Here is a 22,715-nt window from a genome sequence, read left to right on the forward strand (position 1 = left end):
GTTCAGTGTCTCTATAAGTTAAGCTCGGTGTCACTATCAGTTAAGTTCGGTGTCTCTATAAGTTAAGTTCAGTGTCTCTATCAGTTAAGCTCCGTGTCTCTATAAGTTAAGTTCAGTGTCTCTATCAGTTAAGATCGTTGTCTCTCTAAGTTAAGTTCAGTGTCTCTATATGTTAAGTTCAGTGTCTATAAGTTAAGCTCGGTGTGTCTATAAGTTAAGTTCAGTGTCTCTATAAGTTGAGCTCAGTGACTCTATAAGTTAAGTTCAGTGTCTCTATCAGTTAAGCTCGTTGTCTCTATAAGTTAAGTTCAGTGTCTGTATGTCTCTATAAGTTAAGTTCAGTGTCTCTGTGTCTCTATAAGTTAAGTTCAGTGTCTCTATAAGTTATGTTCAGTGTCTCTGTCAGTTAAGTTCGTTGTCTCTACAAGTTAAGTTCAGTGTCTCTGTAAGTTAAGTTCAGGGTGTCTATCAGTTAAGCTCGGTGTCACTATCAGTTAAGCTCGTTGTCTCTATAAGTTAAGTTCAGTGTCTCTGTGTCTCTAGAAGTTAAGTTCAGTGTCTCTTTAAGTTAAGTTCAGTGTCTCTATCAGTTTAGCTCGGTGTCACTATCAGTTAAGCTCGTTGTCTCTATAAGTTAAGTTCAGTGTCTCTATCAGTTAAACTCAGTGTCACTATCAGTTAAGCTCGTTGTCTCTGTAAGTTAAGTTCAGTGTCTCTGTGTCTCTATAAGTTAAGTTCAGTGTCTCTATAAGTTAAGTTCAGTGTCTCTATCAGTTAAGCTCGTTGTCTCTGTAAGTTAAGTTCAGTGTATCTATAAGTTAAGCTCGGTGTCTCTATAAGTTAAATTCAGTATCTCTATAAGTTAAATTCGGTGTCTATAAGTTGAGTTCAGTGTCTCTATAAGTTAAGTTCGGTGTCTCTATAAGTTAATTTCAGTGTCTATAAGTTGAGTTCAGTGTCTCTATAAGTTAAGTTCTGTGTCTCTATAAGTTAAGTTCAGCATCTCTATAAGTTAAATTCAGTGTCTCTATAAGTTAAATTCAGTGTCTCTATAAGTTAAATTCGGTGTCTCTATCAGTTAAGTTCAGTGTCTCTATCAGTTAAGCTCGGTGTCTCTATAAGTTAAGTTCAGTGTCTCTATAAGTTAAATTCGGTGTCTATAAGTTGAGTTCAGTGTCTCTATAAGTTACGTTTGGTGTCTATAAGTTAAATTCAGTGTCTCTATAAGTTAAGTTCAGTGTCTCTATAAGTTAAATTCAGTGTCTATAAGTTGAGTTCAGTGTCTCTATAAGTTAAGTTCGGTGTCTCTATAAGTTAAGTTCAGCGTCTCTATAAGTTAAATTCAGTGTCTCTATAAGCTAAATTCAGTGTCTCTATAAGTTAAGTTCGGTCTCTCTATAAGTTAAATTCAGTGTCTATAAGTTGAGTTCAGTGTCTCTATAAGTTAAGTTCGGTGTCTCTATAAGTTAAGTTCAGCGTCTATATACGTTAAATTCAGTGTCTCTATAAGTTAAATTCAGTGTCTCTATAAGTTAAGTTCGGTGTCTCTATAAGTTAAGTTCAGTGTCTCTATCAGTTAAGCTCGTTGTCTCTACAAGTTAAGTTCAGTGTCTCTATCAGTTAAGATCGTTGTCTCCCTAAGTTAAGGTCAGTGTCTCTATAAGTTAAGTTCAGTGTCCATAAGTTAAGCTCGGTGTGTCTATAAGTTAAGTTCAGTGTCTCTATAAGTTGAGCTCAGTGTCTCTATAAGTTAAGTTCAGTGTCTCTGTCAGTTAAGTTCGTTGTCTCTACAAGTTAAGTTCAGTGTCTCTATAAGTTAAGTTCAGGGTGTCTATCAGTTAAGCTCGGTGTCACTATCAGTTAAGCTTGTTGTCTCTATAAGTTAATTTCAGTGTCTCTGTGTCTCTAGAAGTTAAGTTCAGTGTCTCTATAAGTTAAGTTCAGTGTCTCTATCAGTTTAGCTCGGTGTCACTATCAGTTAAGCTCGTTGTCTCTATAAGTTAAGTTCAGTGTCTCTATCAGTTAAACTCAGTGTCACTATCAGTTAAGCTCGTTGTCTCTGTAAGTTAAGTTCAGTGTCTCTGTGTCTCTATAAGTTAAGTTCAGTGTCTCTATAAGTTAAGTTCAGTGTCTCTGTCAGTTAAGTTCGTTGTCTCTACAAGTTAAGTTCAGTGTCTCTAAGTTAAGTTCAGGGTGTCTATCAGTTAAGCTCGGTGTCACTATCAGTTAAGCTCGTTGTCTCTATAAGTTAAGTTCAGTGTCTCTGTGTCTCTAGAAGTTAAGTTCAGTGTCTCTTTAAGTTAAGTTCAGTGTCTCTATCAGTTTAGCTCGGTGTCACTATCAGTTAAGCTCGTTGTCTCTATAAGTTAAGTTCAGTGTCTCTATCAGTTAAACTCAGTGTCACTATCAGTTAAGCTCGTTGTCTCTGTAAGTTAAGTTCAGTGTCTCTGTGTCTCTATAAGTTAAGTTCAGTGTCTCTATAAGTTAAGTTCAGTGTCTCTATCAGTTAAGCTCGTTGTCTCTGTAAGTTAAGTTCAGTGTATCTATAAGTTAAGCTCGGTGTCTCTATAAGTTAAATTCAGTGTCTCTATAAGTTAAATTCGGTGTCTATAAGTTGAGTTCAGTGTCTCTATAAGTTAAGTTCGGTGTCTCTATAAGTTAATTTCAGTGTCTATAAGTTGAGTTCAGTGTCTCTATAAGTTAAGTTCTGTGTCTCTATAAGTTAAGTGCAGCGTCTCTATTAGTTGAGTTCGGTGTCTCTATCAGTTAAGTTCAGTGTCTCTATCAGTTCAGCTCGGTGTCTCTATAAGTTAAGTTCAGTGTCTCTATAAGTTAAGTTCGGTGTCTATAAGTTGAGTTCAGTGTCTCTATAAGTTACGTTTGGTGTCTCTATAAGTTAAGTTCGGTGTCTCTATAAGTTAAATTCAGTGTCTATAAGTTGAGTTCAGTGTCTCTATAAGTTAAGTTCGGTGTCTCTATAAGTTAAGTTCAGCGTCTCTATAAGTTAAATTCAGTGTCTCTATAAGTTAAATTCAGTGTCTCTATAAGTTAAGTTCGGTGTCTCTATAAGTTAAATTCAGTGTCTATAAGTTGAGTTCAGTGTCTCTATAAGTTAAGTTCGGTGTCTCTATAAGTTAAGTTCAGCATCTCTATAAGTTAAATTAAGTGTCTCTATAAGTTAAATTCAGTGTCTCTATAAGTTAAGTTCGGTGTCTCTATAAGTTAAGTTCAGTGTCTCTATCAGTTAAGCTCGGTGTCTCTATAAGTTAAGTTCAGTGTCTCTGTGTCTCTATAAGTTAAGTTCAGTGTCTCTGTGTCTCTATAAGTTAAGTTCAGTGTCTCTATAAGTTAAGTTCAGTGTCTCTATCAGTTAAGCTCGTTGTCTCTACAAGTTAAGTTCAGTGTCTCTATAAGTTAAGTTCAGTGTCTCTATCAGTTAAGCTCGTTGTCTCTACAAGTTAAGTTCAGTGTCTCTATCAGTTAAGATCGTTGTCTCCCCAAGTTAAGTTCAGTGTCTCTATACGTTAAGTTCAGTGTCTATAAGTTAAGCTCGGTGTGTCTATAAGTTAAGTTCAGTGTCTCTATAAGTTGAGCTCAGTGTCTCTATAAGTTAAGTTCAGTGTCTCTGTCAGTTAAGTTCGTTGTCTCTACAAGTTAAGTTCAGTGTCTCTATAAGTTAAGTTCAGTGTCTCTATCAGTTAAACTCAGTGTCACTATCAGTTAAGCTCGTTCTCTCTGTAAGTTAAGTTCAGTGTCTCTGTGTCTCTATAAGTTAAGTTCAGTGTCTCTATAAGTTAAGTTCAGTGTCTCTATCAGTTAAGCTCGGTGTCTCTATAAGTTAAGTTCAGTGTCTCTATGTCTCTATAAGTTAAGTTCAGTGTCTCTGTGTCTCTATAAGTTAAGTTCAGTGTCTCTATAAGTTAAGTTCAGTGTCTCTGTGTCTCTAGAAGTTAAGTTCAGTGTCTCTTTAAGTTAAGTTCAGTGTCTATCAGTTTAGCTCGGTGTCACTATCAGTTAAGCTCGTTGTCTCTATAAGTTAAGTTCAGTGTCTCTATCAGTTAAACTCAGTGTCACTATCAGTTAAGCTCGTTGTCTCTGTAAGTTAAGTTCAGTGTCTCTGTGTCTCTATAAGTTAAGTTCAGTGTCTCTATAAGTTAAGTTCAGTGTCTCTATCAGTTAAGCTCGTTGTCTCTGTAAGTTAAGTTCAGTGTCTCTATAAGTTAAATTCGGTGTCTATAGGTTGAGTTCAGTGTCTCTATAAGTTACGTTTGGTGTCTATAAGTTAAATTCAGTGTCTCTATAAGTTAAGTTCGGTGTCTCTATAAGTTAAATTCAGTGTCTATAAGTTGAGTTCAGTGTCTCTATAAGTTAAGTTCGGTGTCTCTATAAGTTAAGTTCAGCGTCTCTATAAGTTAAATTCAGTGTCTCTATAAGTTAAATTCAGTGTCTCTATAAGTTAAGTTCGGTCTCTCTATAAGTTAAATTCAGTGTCTATAAGTTGAGTTCAGTGTCTCTATAAGTTAAGTTCGGTGTCTCTATAAGTTAAGTTCAGCGTCTCTATACGTTAAATTCGGTGTCTCTATAAGTTAAATTCAGTGTCTCTATAAGTTAAGTTCGGTGTCTCTATAAGTTAAGTTCAGTGTCTCTCTCAGTTAAGCTCGGTGTCTCTATAAGTTAAGTTCAGTGTCTCTGTGTCTCTATAAGTTAAGTTCAGTGTCTCTGTGTCTCTATAAGTTAAGTTCAGTGTCACTATAAGTTAAGTTCAGTGTCTCTATCAGTTAAGCTCGTTGTTTCTACAAGTTAAGTTCAGTGTCTCTATAAGTTAAGTTCAGTGTCTCTATCAGTTAAGCTCGTTGTCTCTACAAGTTAGTTCAGTGTCTCTATCAGTTAAGATCGTTGTCTCCCTAAGTTAAGTTCAGTGTCTCTATACGTTAAGTTCAGTGTCTATAAGTTAAGCTCGGTGTGTCTATAAGTTAAGTTCAGTGTCTCTATAAGTTGAGCTCAGTGTCTCTATAAGTTAAGTTCAGTGTCTGTCAGTTAAGTTCGTTGTCTCTACAAGTTAAGTTCAGTGTCTCTATAAGTTAAGTTCAGGGTGTCTATCAGTTAAGCTCGGTGTCACTATCAGTTAAGCTCGTTGTCTCTAGAAGTTAAGTTCAGTGTCTCTATAAGTTAAGTTCAGTGTCTCTATCAGTTAAACTCAGTGTCACTATCAGTTAAGCTCGTTGTCTCTGTAAATTAAGTTCAGTGTCTCTGTGTCTCTATAAGTTAAGTTCAGTGTCTCTATAAGTTAAGTTCAGTGTCTCTGTCAGTTAAGTTCGTTGTCTCTACAAGTTAAGTTCAGTGTCTCTATAAGTTAAGTTCAGGGTGTCTGTCAGTTAAGCTCGGTGTCACTATCAGTTAAGCTCGTTGTCTCTATAAGTTAAGTTCAGTGTCTCTGTGTCTCTAGAAGTTAAGTTCAGTGTCTCTTTAAGTTAAGTTCAGTGTCTCTATCAGTTTAGCTCGGTGTCACTATCAGTTAAGCTCGTTGTCTCTATAAGTTAAGTTCAGTGTCTCTATCAGTTAAACTCAGTGTCACTATCAGTTAAGCTCGTTGTCTCTGTAAGTTAAGTTCAGTGTCTCTGTGTCTCTATAAGTTAAGTTCAGTGTCTCTATAAGTTAAGTTCAGTGTCTCTATCAGTTAAGCTCGTTGTCTCTGTAAGTTAAATTCAGTGTCTCTATAAGTTAAATTCGATGTCTATAAGTTGAGTTCAGTGTCTCTATAAGTTAAGTTCGGTGTCTCTATAAGTTAATTTCAGTGTCTATAAGTTGAGTTCAGTGTCTCTATAAGTTAAGTTCTGTGTCTCTATAAGTTAAGTTCAGCGTCTCTATAAGTTAAATTCAGTGTCTCTATAAGTTAAATTCAGTGTCTCTATAAGTTAAGTTCGGTGTCTCTATCAGTTAAGTTCAGTGTCTCTATCAGTTAAGCTCGGTGTCTCTATAAGTTAAGTTCAGTGTCTCTATAAGTTAAATTCGGTGTCTATAAGTTGAGTTCAGTGTCTCTATAACTTACGTTTGGTGTCTCTATAAGTTAAATTCAGTGTCTCTATAAGTTAAGTTCGGTGTCTCTATAAGTTAGATTCAGTGTCTATAAGTTGACTTCAGTGTCTCTATAAGTTAAGTTCGGTGTCTCTATAAGTTACGTTCAGCGTCTCTATAAGTTAAATTCAGTGTCTCTATAAGTTAAATTCAGTGTCTCTATAAGTTAAGTTCGGTGTCTCTATAAGTTAAATTCAGTGTCTATAAGTTGAGTTCAGTGTCTCTATAAGTTAAGTTCGGTGTCTCTATAAGTTAAGTTCAGCGTCTCTATAAGTTAAATTCAGTGTCTCTATAAGTTAAATTCAGTGTCTCTATAAGTTAAGTTCGGTGTCTCTATAAGTTAAGTTCAGTGTCTCTATCAGTTAAGCTCGGTGTCTCTATAAGTTAAGTTCAGTGTCTCTGTGTCTCTATAAGTTAAGTTCAGTGTCTCTATAAGTTAAGTTCAGTGTCTCTATCAGTTAAGCTCGTTGTCTCTACAAGTTAAGTTCAGTGTCTCTGTCAGTTAAGTTCAGTGTCTCTATCCGTTAAGCTCGTTGTCTCTACAAGTTAAGTTCAGTGTCTCTATCAGTTAAGATCGTTGTCTCCCTAAGTTAAGTTCAGTGTCTCTATACGTTAAGTTCAGTGTCTATAAGTTAAGCTCGGTGTGTCTATAAGTTAAGTTTAGTGTCTCTATAAGTTGAGCTCAGTGTCTCTATAAGTTAAGTTCAGTGTCTCTGTCAGTTAAGTTCGTTGTCTCTACAAGTTAAGTTCAGTGTCTCTATAAGTTAAGTTCAGTGTCTCTATCAGTTTAGCTCAGTGTCACTATCAGTTAAGCTCGTTGTCTCTAAGTTAAGTTCAGTGTCTCTATTAGTTAAACTCAGTGTCACTATCAGTTAAGCTCGTTCTCTCTGTAAGTTAAGTTCAGTGTCTCTGTGTCTCTATAAGTTAAGTTCAGTGTCTCTATAAGTTAAGTTCAGTGTCTCTATCAGTTAAGCTCGTTGTCTCTGTAAGTTAAGTTCAGTGTATCTATAAGTTAAGCTCGGTGTCTCTATAAGTTAAATTCAGTGTCTCTATAAGTTAAATTCGGTGTCTATAAGTTGAGTTCAGTGTCTGTATAAGTTAAGTTCGGTGTCTCTATAAGTTAAATTCAGTGTCTATAAGTTGAGTTCAGTGTCTCTATAAGTTACGTTCTGTGTCTCTATAAGTTAAGTTCAGCGTCTCTAAAAGTTAAATTCAATGTCTCTATAAGTTAAATTCAGTGTCTCTATAAGTTAAGTTCGGTGTCTCTATCAGTTAAGTTCAGTGTCTCTATCAGTTAAGCTCGGTGTCTCTATAAGTTAAGTTCAGTGTCTCTATAAGTTAAATTCGGTGTCTATAAGTTGAGTTCAGTGTCTCTATAAGTTACGTTTGGTGTCTCTATAAGTTAAATTCAGTGTCTCTATAAGTTAAGTTCGGTTTCTCTATAAGTTAAATTCAGTGTGTATAAGTTGAGTTCAGTGTCTCTATAAGTTAAGTTCGGTGTCTCTATAAGTTAAGTTCAGCGTCTCTATAAGTTAAATTCAGTGTCTCTATAAGTTAAATTCAGTGTCTCTATAAGTTAAGTTCGGTGTCTCTATAAGTTAAATTCAGTGTCTATAAGTTGAGTTCAGTGTCTCTATAAGTTAAGTTCGGTGTCTCTATAAGTTAAGTTCAGCATCTCTATAAGTTAAATTCAGTGTCTCTATAAGTTAAATTCAGTGTCTCTATAAGTTAAGTTCGGTGTCGCTATAAGTTAAGTTCAGTGTCTCTATCAGTTAAGCTCGGTGTCTCTATAAGTTAAGTTCAGTGTCTCTGTGTCTCTATAAGTTAAGTTCAGTGTCTCTGTGTCTCTATAAGTTAAGTTCAGTGTCTCTATAAGTTAAGTTCAGTGTCTCTATCAGTTAAGCTCGTTGTCTCTACAAGTTAAGTTCAGTGTCTCTATAAGTTAAGTTCAGTGTCTCTATCAGTTAAGTTCGTTGTCTCTACAAGTTAAGTTCAGTGTCTCTATCAGTTAAGATCGTTGTCTCCCTAAGTTAAGTTCAGTGTCTCTATACGTTAAGTTCAGTGTCTATAAGTTAAGCTCGGTGTGTCTATAAGTTAAGTTCAGTGTCTCTATAAGTTGAGCTCAGTGTCTCTATAAGTTAAGTTCAGTGTCTCTATCAGTTAAGCTCGTTGTCTCTATAAGTTAAGCTCGTTTTCACTATCAGTTAAGCTCGTTGTCTCTATAGGTTAAGTTCAGTGTCTGTATAAATTAAGCTCGGTGTCACTATCAGTTAAGTTCAGTGGATGTGTAAGTTAAGTTCAGGGTCTTTATCAGTTAAGCTCGGTGTCACTATCAGTTAAGCTCGTTGTCTCTATAAGTTAAGCTCAGTGTCTCTGTATCTCTATAAGTTAAGTTCAGTGTCTCTATAAGTTAAGCTGGCTGTCACTATCAGTTAAGCTCGGTGTCTCTATAAGTTAAGCTCGTTGTCTCTATAAGTTAACCTTGGTGTCTCTATCAGTTACGTTCGGTGTCTCTATAAGTTAAGTTCAGTGTCTCTATAAGTTAAGCTCGGTGTCACTATCAGTTACGTTCGGTGTCTCTATAAGTTAAGTTCAGTTTCTCTATCAGTTAAGCTCGGTGTCTCTATAAGTTAAGTTCAGTGTCTCTATGTCTCTATAAGTTAAGTTCAGTGTCTCTGTGTCTCTATAAGTTAAGTTCAGTGTCTCTATAAGTTAAGTTCAGTGTCTCTGTCAGTTAAGTTCGTTGTCTCTACAAGTTAAGTTCAGTGTCTCTATAAGTTAAGTTCAGGGTGTCTATCAGTTAAGCTCGGTGTCACTATCAGTTAAGCTCGTTGTCTCTATAAGTTAAGTTCAGTGTCTCTGTGTCTCTAGAAGTTAAGTTCAGTGTCTCTATAAGTTAAGTTCAGTGTCTCTATCAGTTTAGCTCGGTGTCACTATCAGTTAAGCACGTTGTCTCTATAAGTTAAGTTCAGTGTCACTATCAGTTAAGCTCGTTGTCTCTGTAAGTTAAGTTCAGTGTCTCTGTGTCTCTATAAGTTAAGTTCAGTGTCTCTATAAGTTAAGTTCAGTGTCTCTATCAGTTAAGCTCGTTGTCTCTGTAAGTTAAGTTCAGTGTATCTATAAGTTAAATTCGGTGTCTATAACTTGAGTTCAGTGTCTCTATAAGTTAAGTTTGGTGTCTCTATAAGTTAAGTTCAGTGTCTCTATAAGTTAAATTCAGTGTCTCTATAAGTTAAATTCAGTGTCTCTATAAGTTAAGTTCAGTGTCTCTATAAGTTAAATTCAGTGTCTATAAGTTATGTTCAGTGTCTCTATAAGTTAAGTTCAGTGTCTCTATAAGTTAAGTTCGGTGTCTCTATAAGTTAAGTTCAGTGTGTCTATAAGTTAAATTCAGTGTCTATAAGTTAAGTTCAGTGTGTCTATAAGTTAAGTTCAGTGTCTCTATCAGTTTAGCTCGGTGTCACTATCAGTTAAGCTCGTTGTCTCTGTAAGTTAAGTTCAGTGTCTCTGTGTCTCTATAAGTTAAGTTCAGTGTCTCTATCAGTTGAGCTCGTTGTCTGTAAGTTAAGTTCAGTGTATCTATAAGTTAAGCTCGGTGTCTCTATAAGTTAAATTCAGTGTCTCTATAAGTTAAGTTCAGTTTCTCTATAAGTTAAATTCAGTGTCTATAAGTTGTGTTCAGTGTCTCTATCAGTTAAGCTCGGTGTCTCTATAAGTTAAATTCAGTGTCTCTATAAGTTATGTTCGGTGTCTCTATCAGTTAAGCTGGTATGAGACCGATGTTTAAAAGTTATTCATGGGTACTGGGTATTTAAGGATATTACCTATTTTTTTTTTTTATTTAAAGATCCAAATCTGTCTTTTCTTTCTATAATGCAATGCACATAGAGGCAGTAAGTTAATACACATACACTACCGTTCAAAAGTTTGGGATCACCCAAACAATTTCGTGTTTTCCATGAAAAGTCACACTTATTCACCACCATATGTTGTGAAATGAATAGAAAATAGAGTCAAGACATTGACAAGGTTAGAAATAATGATTTGTATTTGAAATAAGATTTTTTTTACATCAAACTTTGCTTTCGTCAAAGAATCCTCCATTTGCAGCAATTACAGCATTGCAGACCTTTGGCATTCTAGCTGTTAATTTGTTGAGGTAATCTGGAGAAATTGCACCCCACGCTTCCAGAAGCAGCTCCCACAAGTTGGATTGGTTGGATGGGCACTTCTTTGAGCAGATTGAGTTTCTGGAGCATCACATTTGTGGGGTCAATTAAACGCTCAAAATGGCCAGAAAAAGAGAACTTTCATCTGAAACTCGACAGTCTATTATTGTTCTTAGAAATGGACAGCACAAACAGGCTCTAACAGGTACTATTTAATGAAGATGCCAGTTGGGGACCTGTGAGGCGTCTGTTTCTCAAACTAGAGACTCTAATGTACTTATCTTCTTGCTCAGTTGTGCAACGCGGCCTCCCACTTCTTTTTCTACTCTGGTTAGAGCCTGTTTGTGCTGTCCTCTGAAGGGAGTAGTACACACCGGTGTAGGAAATCTTCAATTTCTTAGCAATTTCTCGCATGGAATAGCCTTCATTTCTAAGAACAAGAATAGACTGTCGAGTTTCAGATGAAAGTTCTCTTTTTCTGGCCATTTTGAGCGTTTAATTGACCCCACAAATGTGATGCTCCAGAAACTCAATCTGCTCAAAGAAGTGCCCATCCAACCAATCCAACTTGTGGGAGCTGCTTCTGGAAGCGTGGGGTGCAATTTCTCCAGATTACCTCAACAAATTAACAGCTAGAATGCCAAAGGTCTGCAATGCTGTAATTGCTGCAAATGGAGGATTCTTTGACGAAAGCAAAGTTTGATGTAAAAAAAATCTTATTTCAAATACAAATCATTATTTCTAACCTTGTCAATGTCTTGACTCTATTTTCTATTCATTTCACAACATATGGTGGTGAATAAGCGTGACTTTTCATGGAAAACACAAAATTGTTTGGGTGATCCCAAACTTTTGAACGGTAGTGTATGTAAAAAAAAAAATGCTTAACAAGATGCCTCTTTGCCGAGGTTAGAATAACTGAATGCTGGCTAAGTTACGATTGAAGAGCTACAGCCAATACGTCTGAATGGAACAATGTTTTTGCTGTTGTGTTCCCATGGATCAATCCATGTTGTTTTGGCTAGTGTGTGTCCGCCATTCATGAGGTCGTTCAGGCATCAAACAGACACACAAACACACACACACACACACACACATCCAACATACCAGGACAACATGGGGGTATTACATGTAGGAAGATTTTAACTGAAAGGCCCACGTTATAGCCCCTGGTACCCCAAGCATCTGAAGAGTTGCTCATTAAGACCACTGCATCCCTACCATCTCCTGGGCTGCTGTTTTGTCACTGCCTCTGCGCTCTGACCACCCCCTGGAGTAGGGAAAGTGAAAAGGATTTTTTTGGCGATCAATAGAGTACAGATAGGAAAAGTGCAGGCACCACACAACCACATGCACGAGTGTACAACCAAACTATCTTTGCACATTAAATCTGTTCAAAATCCGGTCGTTCTTTGAGCCCTATGTATGTTTTCCATCTCAAATCCTTTTAGAGGCTGCGCAGTGCAGACAGGGGACGACAGGTTTTATTATGTAAGTGAAACTGATGGTTGAAATTATGGGCGTCTCTCTCCTCGCTGTCCTTGTGCTCAAGCCTGTGAGTCCCTATCAAGTAGCACTGTTGCAACTGTTGTGAGGTTTTGTTTTGCACTGCCTCGGTGAAGCAATGGGTGGGTCTTTGAATCATGCGCTCCCTACCCCTGAATTGACAATGGTGTAATTGGCCCTGCGGGACTCGAGACGCAGTCAATTGCGGGGCTTCCTACATGCCCAAGCAAGTGTAACGGATGTTTGGAGATCACGGCCTGGCTAATTCTGCAGATGACGCTTGTTTTAAATGTGGTGACAGCTTGATTGAAACAAAGCCCGATGAAGAGACAGTCGTTCTTGTTTTGAAAGACCTTGCACCAGAGATTCTCCATGGCAGCTCGGGCTTATTTAAATTTCTTAACAGTTCTTACGGAGGCTATTTGAGTAGTGTGAACGTTGTGTGAATGTACGGAAGGGCGGGCGCGGTGGTGGGCTGGGAGCTCGAGTTTCATTTACTTTGTGGTGTTGACCGTCCCGGCAAGGATAAAACGAAGGCCCTCTGCCGAACGGACTGGGGTCATCTGCATATTGCAGAAAAACGTGTTCTGATTGGGTCCTCCTGAATATAAAAAGACTTTCATCCGGACTGCAGTTTACGGCTGCATAATTGTTCCTCCGGTTCCTTGTGGAGCGGCTGAATAAAGCGGATGAAAGACAGGGAGCGCACATTCCAGTATGCTCCTCTGTCTTCCTTCAGCGGCTCTGCTGAAAGGCCACGGACTCTTGGCCACATATGGTCTTACAAGGCATCATCCCATTATGAAACTAGCTTATTATACAAGGGATTTGTCTGAGCAGCCACATTTTAGAGGGATGTCATGAGTCCCCAACTCTGTGTGAAAAACCGTGACAGAAGTGGCCATGTAGTGGAAGTCACGTGATTCCGTTGGCAATCCGTCCATGGGGTTGTCCGTCAAGCCCTGCAGCGTGAACTTTTTGAAGAGCTTGTGTGCAAGCTGCACCTGTGCTTTCGTGCTGTCAGTGTTATGAATGTTTTCATCCAGCTTTCTGAATCAATCCCTACACTGGTGACGGGACATTTTCTCAGGGCTGTTTGCGCGAACTGGCCGATCGTTTTTGTGGAGATTCGTGCCCTACCTACTTCAGCAGCTCCGTCAGGAGGCCAACATTAGAAGACCTGTTCTTGAGGAAGCACAACTGTTACAACCTCGGTGGAGGCCGGCGTGTGTCTGAGGTCACGAGTGGATTATTTAGACAGCTAGCACAAAATTAGCTAGAACATCCCCAGCATCATCGTGTACTACGAGCGACAAATTGAACAAAGTGCCCAAGTTTGCGAATGAATGTATTCTTTTTTATTCTCACGTTGGAACAATTGATTGACTGCGGTGACGTCATCCTCAGCAAAGGTTTAGCGATCTACAGCCGATTACAGTGGCCTGGCCAACCCTGTCCACCAAACCCGAGTCCCAAGTTACCAAATATCTTGTGCTGTCCACATGCAGAGGTCAGACTGGGAGCCTACAGCATTCACACTTGTGCCTGTCACTAGATATCATATTTTAAAGATCAACATCTGATGTAACATCACCAAGACCGGGGTGGCGTCCGGGTGGCATGGTGGTCTATTCCGTTGCCTACCAACACAGGGGGGTCTCTGGTTCAAATCCCCGAGTCACATCCGGCTTTGTCGGGTGTCCCTTCAGACACAATTGGCCATGTATGCGGGTGCGAAGCCAGATGTGGGTATGTATCCTGGTCGCTGCACTAGCGCCTCCTCTGGTCAGTCGGAGCGCCTGTTCGGTGGGGGGAGGGGGGGGTAGCGTGATCCTCCCACGTGCTACGTCCCCCTGGCTAAACTCCTCACCGTCGGGTGAAAAGAAGCGGCTGGCGACTCCTCATGTATCGGAGGAGGCATGCGGTAGTCTGCAGCCCTTCCCGGATTGGCACAGGGGGAGGAAGAGTGGGGTAATTGGCCCAGCACAACTGGGGAGAGAAAGGGGGAAAATCCAAAACAAAAATATCACCAAGGCCGGGACTGAAGACCTACGCACTGAGACAAACACTGAGCTAAATTCAGCCGCAGGCCAACCAACCAACCAACCAACCAACCAACCAACCAACCACATCAGTCATCCGTGCTGCTGTGCTCTATTAACTTTGGACTTCCTTGACTTACCCACAAGGTAGCAGAGCACTGTTTGAAATCAAGCAGTTGATTGAAGCCAAGGCATGTCCGTCTGAATTTGGCATACACATTAGTCATATTCTCTCGAGGGCACAATACGGCGGGGCAGCACTCAGTTTTACCACACACAACCACGAAGCCGTCGTGGCGGTTTCGGTGAAGCAAAGGCTGTTAACTCCTAGGCAAGCGCCCACATGCAAAGACGTCCTTTCACCACAAGAGTTAACCAGAAGCAGCAGGATGTAAGAGAGAGCAGACGAGAAGTGGGAATGCCCCCGTTGTTACCCCCGAACACAACTTCCCATGGGAGGACACACGCGTTCACTTACTCGAGAAAGCTGGTGATGTAGTCTTTGCTGCACGCGGACCAGGTGAAAGGATTGGTGTTGGCTGTGATATGAGCGGCCATCAGTTTGGCTGTCTCGTGGCCTTTGGTGCCACAGGAGTTCCCAATCCCATCGTGGTTCATACCAAAGCTGAAACACAAAAGGAGAAGCACAAAGAGGAGGGGCTCGTTTAATACGGCTGCCTATATCCATCAGAAAGAGGCCTGACCCGAGCAAAGGGCCGCGCCCTGCCATCGCAGTTCACTATAGGGTTTAGGTGACATCTTATTTTTCTTCCTTTTTTAGACCCCCCCTTCCCCATTATACCCGGCCAATTACCCCGCTCTGCCTTTCCGGGGAGGGCTGCAGACTACCACATGCCTCCTCTGATACATGTGGAGTCGCCAGCCGCTTCTTTTCACCTGACAGTGAGGAGTTTCACCAGGGGGACGTAGTACATGGGAGGATCACGCTGTACCCCCCAGTTCTCCCCCCCGAACAGGCGCCCGGACCCACCAGAGGAGGCGCTAATGCAGCGACCAGGACAATGCCAATTGTGTCCAAAGGGACGCCCGACCAAGCTGGAGGTCACACGGGGATTCAAATCGGCGATCCCTGTGTTGGTAGGAAACGGAATAGACCACTATGCTGCCCAGAAACCCCTTAGGTGACAAATCTTAGCCAGCTGCGGGTACCATGCTAGGTCAGTGTTAAGTTCAGTTGTGGTTGGAGGATCTCCTTCTCTGTGGTCCAGGCTGAACAGAGTGCTCTGTGGCTGTGAAACAGCTGTGTGGTGGTGGGGGGGGGGTAGGGTCAGAGGTCAGGCCCTGTCTGGAGCTCCACAGGGACGAGAAAATTGTAATCACCACTGTGAAGCCTGCCTGTCAATCACTGCCTTCAGGTCTGAACAGGCCATGAGCCACGAGGGAGGGTCGCTAATGACCGGAGGGAGACAGGGCATATCCTTTTGATGAGTCGATGCCTTCGAGATAAGTGAGATAGTCGTACTCCACGCACCGCCAAAACAACCACGCGACACTTACATAACGTCGTTTTCCAGTAGACTGTTGACAACATCTCAAGAAATTAATTTTTTACTGAAGCCTGAGGAAAAGGCAGTCAAACAATTTGTTTGTTTTTTTAAATTTACCCATCTGAATTACGGTTTTAGTAGAAATGTTCACTTTTCAACAGAAGGCCGGAGATTTCTCCGTACAGCACAAACGCACAAATCAGGTCTAATGCATATAACAAACCGAACCACATCACAGCCTCAACCTGCTTTTTCTTGGGCCGGCGTTTATGACATTTTACCCTACTCTGGAAATAAATCAGCCCAGTTGAAACCCCGCTGCAGCACTTTTTTTACACATCCTCTAGAGGCAGAGACTATTTTTACAACGGCTTCACAACGGAGGCAGACATGAGACATAATAAAGGAAATCACCATCTTGCTAAACTCTTGAGAGGGGGATATGTAGACTAATACATCATCATTATTTTGCTTTATATTCAGGAAGAAAGAGCCAGAGGTATGTGGACGCTGACATGTGCACGAGGACCTTTGTGGAGATACAGCTCAAGACGTCTGCAGGAGAAAGGCTACTACGTGCAAGCCGAGCAAACTCGAGGATTTGATTTGATTTGATTGACTTTACTGACCACCTCGGTGGAAATTCGTCTTTGGCTTCCCCCAAGGTACAGCAGAAGTGAACCCACTACACGTAGCACAACACACTATTGAAAACATATAAAATATACAACATGCTAATAGTGCAAATTGTCTGATAGCTGCAAATGCCTGTATGATACCAGAGAGCAAATCTTATATAAAATAACAAGTGTCCCCTGATGCAGCCATTCTGTGTTCAATGCCTGTACGGCACAGGGAATAAAAGACTTCTTGTGTATGTTCTGGCTGGCCTCTGGGACCCTGAATCGACAGCCAGACGGGAGCAGCTCAAACTCCCGAGTGTCGTGGGTGTGAGGTATCTGACATGTTTAGCCTTCCTGTGCACAGCACTGTCAGATATATTGCAAAGCTGTTTTTGTGACTTGCCAGTCACCTTCTCTGCAATGTTAACAATTTTTGCTCTTTACACTCGAGTTGCCGTGCCAAGCTGCTTTGTTTAAAGCGAAAATGCTTTCAACCAGGCTCCTGTGGGCCATTTCAAGTATATGTTGGCTAACGCCAAAGCTCCTGTGCTTCCCGATTAAAAGCAATCATCAACTGGATCTCTTAAAAATGCTCTCTGTGTTTTCATTCAAAGTTAGGGTGTGACCAATAATTGTGCCCAAGTACTTGAAATGTTCTACGAGGGGGACGTTACCGGTTCCAACTGGTTTTGTTTGTATTATAAGTTCTTTTGTTTTGGCCACATTCATTTCAGCACATTCCTGCAGTACAGTGACCTGGCTGAAATAAGCCTCCTCGTGTATGGCATGGCTGACGATATGGCAAGGACCATACCAGCATATTGGAACAGCTTGACATTACCGCTGTGAACGGCCATTTCCTTTCTGTAAATGGGAAACAGCAGTGGGGACAACACACAGCCTTGTGGTGCCCCGGTGTCTAAAATAAGCTCATCTGAGTAGACCCCGTTCACCAAAACTCTCTGAGCGCGGTCCACTTAGAAAGCTTCTAATCCAGTGAATGAGACCACCATTCATGTTCACCTTAAAAAGTCGTTCTAAAATGGCATCAATCTGAATATGTAGCGTTAAAATCAGAGCTGAGCTCCGTGAAAAGAACACGAGCAAAGGTTTTGGTTGTTGTAGGTGTCTAGCTATTTGGTCCATTATAGTGAGGGTCATGTCCCCTATCCCCATGTGAGATTTGTGAGCAAACTATAGGAGGTCGAGCTGATTCCCCGACATAGGATTTAAAATGGGTGCTGACTACTCTGTCCATACACTTGCCTTAAGAGGAATAAAAAAAACATACTTAAGAAGGTAATAAAACGGTTTGCAAGACAACCTGGAGCAAAACAAGGCGTTTCATTAGCATGGGACAGGGTGAAATAATGGGAAATTGTCGGAAAGAGAAATGTGTGAGTTAATGTGAGAGAGAAAAAAACAACAACTTTTGTCTTCACTCACTTGTGACCAATCTCATGTGCAATGGTGAAAGCAGAACCCAGGCCAATGTCTTCATTGATGCTGCAACTCCTCTCAGGCTCGCACATTCCAGCCACTGAGGCCAAGCCTGGACAGATAGACACACACACACACACACACACACACACACACACACACACACACACACACACACACAGAGTCAGGTAGATGTATAGCATTCTTTGGAGTCATAGTCATAAAACTTGGATTCCACACGTTTGACGGTCGTGGTGTTTAAAGTGGTGCAAGGGGAGAAACTTTAACGCTCCCAGTAGCTGCTTGGTTGAATTCAGCATCACTGGCTAGACATCAGCATTTTTCCTTGTAAGCTATACTCTCTGTATGGATATGTCTAGACAAGCGGTGAGATTTGCGCACTTCCATCCACGTAACAAGGAACCACCTACTACTAATGGAGCCCAAGGAAGGGAAACCCCACCCAGTCCATGTCCCACCCAAAAACCCAAATCACCAAAAACTATAGATTCCCCCCCGCCCCGTGTCAAACTGAAAGGCAAAATGAAAGAGGAGAGAGAGCGTATTGAAAGTAAAACGTTTCCACAATCCAGGTGTCCCTGGTTCTGCCCCCACCCCCTAAACCTGACAGGTCAGATGGGGAGACAGGAGGCAATTCCTCACAGATTGCATCTACAGATGGCTGCGAAGGGTGTCATATGACACCTAAAGGCAGGTGTGTGTGTGTGTGTATAATGTGAGTGGATCAATTATGCTATTACAGATGAGGGTTAGCTCCATGTAAAGTGGTATACATGCCACCTTAGCTAGCAAACAGCCTCAACGTTTCCATTTGTTTGAGCAAACACACAAGCCAACAGTTCCATGCACAGCTAAGCCCAGCTACGGTTACCGCTCCAATTCGTTGGACGAAAGAATGTCCGACCCCGGTACGGTAGGAGGCGATATGCCCCCTTTCAGCTGGCTGCTATAACTTGTTTCCGGTCACGTGACTCTGATGACGCGCGAGATTCAGATGGTGGGCCAGAAGTGAAAAGCGGAATGGACGAGATGGAGCTAGTTTAGCCGAACTGTGCTCGTTTAGACGACATTATGAGAGAAAGGTGTAAACAGGAAGTAAGACATGTTGGACATGATCTTATGTTATGAAGAGTGCCAGTCTAGACGATGTTATGAGAGAAAGGTTTAAACAGGAAGTAAGACATGTTGGACATGATCTTATGTTATGAAGAGTGCCAGTCTAGACGATGTTATGAGAGAAAGGTTTAAACAGGAAGTAAGACATGTTGGACATGATCTTATGTTATGAAGAGTGCTAGTCTAGACGACGTTATGAGAGAAAGGTGTAAACAGGAAGTAAGACATGTTGGACATGATTTTATGTTATGAAGAGTGCTAGTCTAGACGATGTTATGAGAGAAAGGTGTAAACAAGAAGTAAGAAATGTTGGACATGATCTTATGTTATGAAGAGTGCTAGTCTAGATGACGTTATGAGAGAAAGGTGTAAACAGGAAGTAAGACATGTTGGACATGATCTTATGTTATGAAGAGTGCTAGTCTAGACGATATTCTGAGAGAAAGGTGTAAACAGGAAGTAAGACATGTTGGACATGATCTTATGTTATGAAGAGTGCTAGTCTAGACGACATTATGAGAGAAAGGTGTAAACAGGAAGTAAGAAATGTTGGACATGATCTTATGTTATGAAGAGTGCTAGTCTAGACGATGTTATTAGAGAAAGGTGTAAACAGGAAGTAAGACATGTTGGACATGATCTTATGTTATGAAGAGTGCTAGTCTAGACGATGTTATTAGAGAAAGGTGTAAACAGGAAGTAAGACATGTTGGACATGATCTTATGTTATGAAGAGTGCTAGTCTAGACGACATTATGAGAGAAAGGTGTAAACAGGAAGTAAGACATGTTGGACATGATCTTATGTTATGAAGAGTGCTAGTCTAGACGGCGTTATGAGAGAAAGGTGTAAACAGGAAGTAAGACATGTTGGACATGATCTTATGTTATGAAGAGTGCTAGTCTAGACGACATTATGAGAGAAAGGTTTAAACAGAAAGTAAGACATGTTGGACATGATCTCATGTTATGAAGAGTGCTAGTCTAGACGACGTTATGAGAGAAAGGTGTAAACAGGAAGTAAGACATGTTGGACATGATCTTATGTTATGAAGAGTGATTTCTTTGACTCCGCTCCTCCCGACCGCAGACGACGGTTCACGAGCCACTTTTTCCGGCGTTTTCGGTCAATTTCTTGCATTTTTCCCCCTCATGAACAACAACTTTTGGTACTCAGTAAAAACTCCTTGTGGTTTCTCAGTTAATGACGCCAAACACAGGCACTTCAAAAGTTTGTGATAGTGCTTCCTGTGTAGAAAATCACTTCCTGCCCTCCATCTGTAGTTTGTGATGTCATATGCAAACAACCTATTGGACCGCGGGAACTATGGATCATGCGCAGAAGGCCTAGGCCAGCTCGGGGCCGACGTGCCAGAGTAAGTCAGTCGATCCCCAACCGCTTCATCTAGGCGAGTTAGTCCGACTTCGAGAAATTCGATTTAGTGCGGGTTCAGTCGGACTAACACAATAAATCCACTTTTTCTGACATGTAAACGTACTGGTGTATCCGGCAGTCGAGAATCAGGGTGCACAGAGACGGTTTAGATGAATAAACGGTATCGTTAAAGAGCACAAACTTGATACACATGTGTTTACACACGGGAGTAATTAATTAAATCATGTCTTGGGGGGGGGGGGGGTCCAGTGGATTATTTTTGTTGCACGGTTTGCAGGCAGGTTTCCTCCTGCTGAAGCGGCATGTATTCTGTATCCGCTTTGCTAAAGAGGCTACACAAGAATAGACTTGCAAATCAGGCACCCACAGAAACCATTACTGGAGGGAGCGAGAGGGAGCCTGAGGGTAAAGAAAGAAGCAGGAAAAGGGAGGGAAAGGAAAGAAGGAGGCTACGCCGCCGATTCGTTTAAAAATGTGTGCGCATGTCTGCATGTGCACGTCAATATAAGTCATTTCATGTGCGCATCGGCCGTGAGCGAGTGCAAACAAACACACACCACATTGGAAGTTGTTTTTTTTTTTAACACTGAAGTGGACTATGTACTTATCTCCAGCTCCGTGATTACTTGGTGACCCTTGAGGCCAAAGATCTGACCCGAGAGCATGATCCCCAAGAGGAGAGGGAGGAGAGGGGGAGGGAGAGAAGAGAAGAGAAGGAGGAGGAGAGGAGTAAAGCGGGGGGGGGGAGACAACGAGGAAGCTAAGCAGATGCCGGGGCAATTAAAGCGACTGGGGAATGTGACGAATGCGGTCAATCTGTCAAGCCACCCCTGAAGTCACAATATTACCTCCAAGATATACTGTGGTGCCTGGGGGGGTTTTACAGAGATAAGATGGAGAGCGAGGGATCAGGAGGTGGTTGGGGGATGGGGGGGACTCGGCCACTGCTCGCTGTCCTTCCATCCCCAAATACTAGCACGTCCCCCCATATCGTACACTTTATCTTTCTCCTGCATTCGGCAACACTCTCCTTTTCCTTTAACATTCTCCCTTTTAACTCCTCCTCTCCCTCTTCTCTCCTGTCACTTGTCCTGTTTCTCCTCCCCCGTAACTCGACATGTCTCTCCCCTTTCTAACACATACCTTTTCCTTTTTCTCAGCCCAGTGGAAGTGTAAACACCTTAGACAAACTGAGGGAGAGGAGGAGGAAAGAGAGTGCAGGAAGGAGAGTAAACGTGGGGCTGGAGACAGAGGTGTCCAGGGCTGTGCAGATTTAGAGCTCTTGGCCTCAACCAACAACACCAACCCACTAAATAGCTATAATAATACAACTGAATACATCATCCTCTTTATTGTCTCGCAGGAACTGTCAGGTATGTTGCAAAGGCAGACTTCAAAAGTTTCCATATGACGCTTGTCTGAGGACACACTGAGAGCAAAACATAAAAATGGATAGTCCGCACAAAAGAAACCGGAGGAAAATGAACTTCTGAACCAGAGAAACAATAAAAGGGAGACCTACAAAAAATAACCAGAGAAACAAATAGGTCGTTTGACTGTCTTTAGGCATGCTCAATAATCCAGGTAAGAAAATCAAAGAAGGTTGAATCAGTTCATCTGGATACAATGTTTGATACAATGACACAATGATGCAGTGTTTGATACAATGTTTGATACAATGACACAATGATGCAGTGTTTGATACAATGTTTGATACAGTGACACAATGATGCAGTGTTTGATACAATGACACAATGAGGCAGTGTTTGATACAATGTTTGATACAGTGACACAATGAGGCAGTGTTTGATACAATGTTTGATACAATGACACAATGAGGCAGTGTTTGATACAATGTTTGATACAATGACACAATGAGGCAGTGTTTGATACAATGTTTGATACAATGATACAATGTTTACTGACAGATACGTTTCATCACCCGTCAATAAACATTGTATCAAACGTTGTATCATTGTGTCAGACAACGTATCCAGATGAACTGATTCAACCTTCTTTAAAGTCCTTTGACCGTTTACAGCGAGCACTCACCCAGGGTACCGCAGGGTTTGTTCTTGTAGGTGCAGATGTCATACCTGTAACAGAGAAAAGAGAAGGAGAGAACGTAAATTGTTTGAACTCGCTCTTAATCTGTCCTTACAGCCTATGCTATGGTGTTTCCCCATAACTCTTTGATATTCCACTTACGCTTCAACCCGCAACTCGTTGGAATAGATATCATCTAGTCATAACAAGTCGTAAGTGCATAACAGTCAAATCATAATTTCATAACAGCCCCATATGATGAGCCCCCGAATGTTTTGGCTATAGCAAAAACTTGATGCATTCCTCCATCTATAATATGAACCTTTTCTAAATGTCATCCAGCGCAGTGCTTAGACATCCAATATCCTACAAAATTAGGCCCTAAAAGGAGTCATTCCTGCTGCTCCCCTCCTCCTGACCCTAATTCCACATACAGGGAGTCCAGCAAAGCTAAACTCCGAGACACTCCCCGTCCTCATTGCTTCAGAAACACATCATACATCTCAAACGAATGATCCAATCAACCTAAAGCTTTTATTCTATTAAAAACCAAGGACACAGCAAATTTAATTTCCCCCCCTGCCCCCCCTTCCCGCTCGTGTCTCTCCGCAAGCTCCACGTCCTCCCTCCTTCATCGCCTCCCTCCGCGGGCCAGCTCCGAACCAATTAGGCACGATCTTGACCTCGTTTAGGCCGTGCATTTGTTTTGATTTACTTCCTCCGTTTCCCACTCGTGTCTTTCCAGACGTGATGGGCCACATTCCGAACAAGGCG

At 41.3% G+C, this 22,715-nt stretch overlaps 1 protein-coding gene across 1 annotated transcript in view; it reads right to left on the minus strand.

The window, feature by feature from the left end:
• adamts6 (ADAM metallopeptidase with thrombospondin type 1 motif, 6) overlaps positions 1 to 22,715 on the minus strand; it is a 117,694-nt gene that overhangs the window by 84,287 nt on the left and 10,692 nt on the right. Inside the window, exons 7-9 of the mRNA XM_056290478.1 lie at positions 21,948 to 21,991; positions 17,370 to 17,475; positions 14,271 to 14,417 (exon numbers count right to left, since the gene is read on the minus strand). Of these exons, the coding sequence (XP_056146453.1) occupies positions 14,271 to 14,417; positions 17,370 to 17,475; positions 21,948 to 21,991 (297 nt within the window). The remainder of the gene's footprint in view (positions 1 to 14,270; positions 14,418 to 17,369; positions 17,476 to 21,947; positions 21,992 to 22,715) is intronic.

The sequence above is a fragment of the Lampris incognitus genome, chromosome 12 (assembly GCF_029633865.1).
Source record: "Lampris incognitus isolate fLamInc1 chromosome 12, fLamInc1.hap2, whole genome shotgun sequence".
NCBI classification, from domain to species: Eukaryota; Metazoa; Chordata; class Actinopteri; order Lampriformes; family Lampridae; genus Lampris; species Lampris incognitus.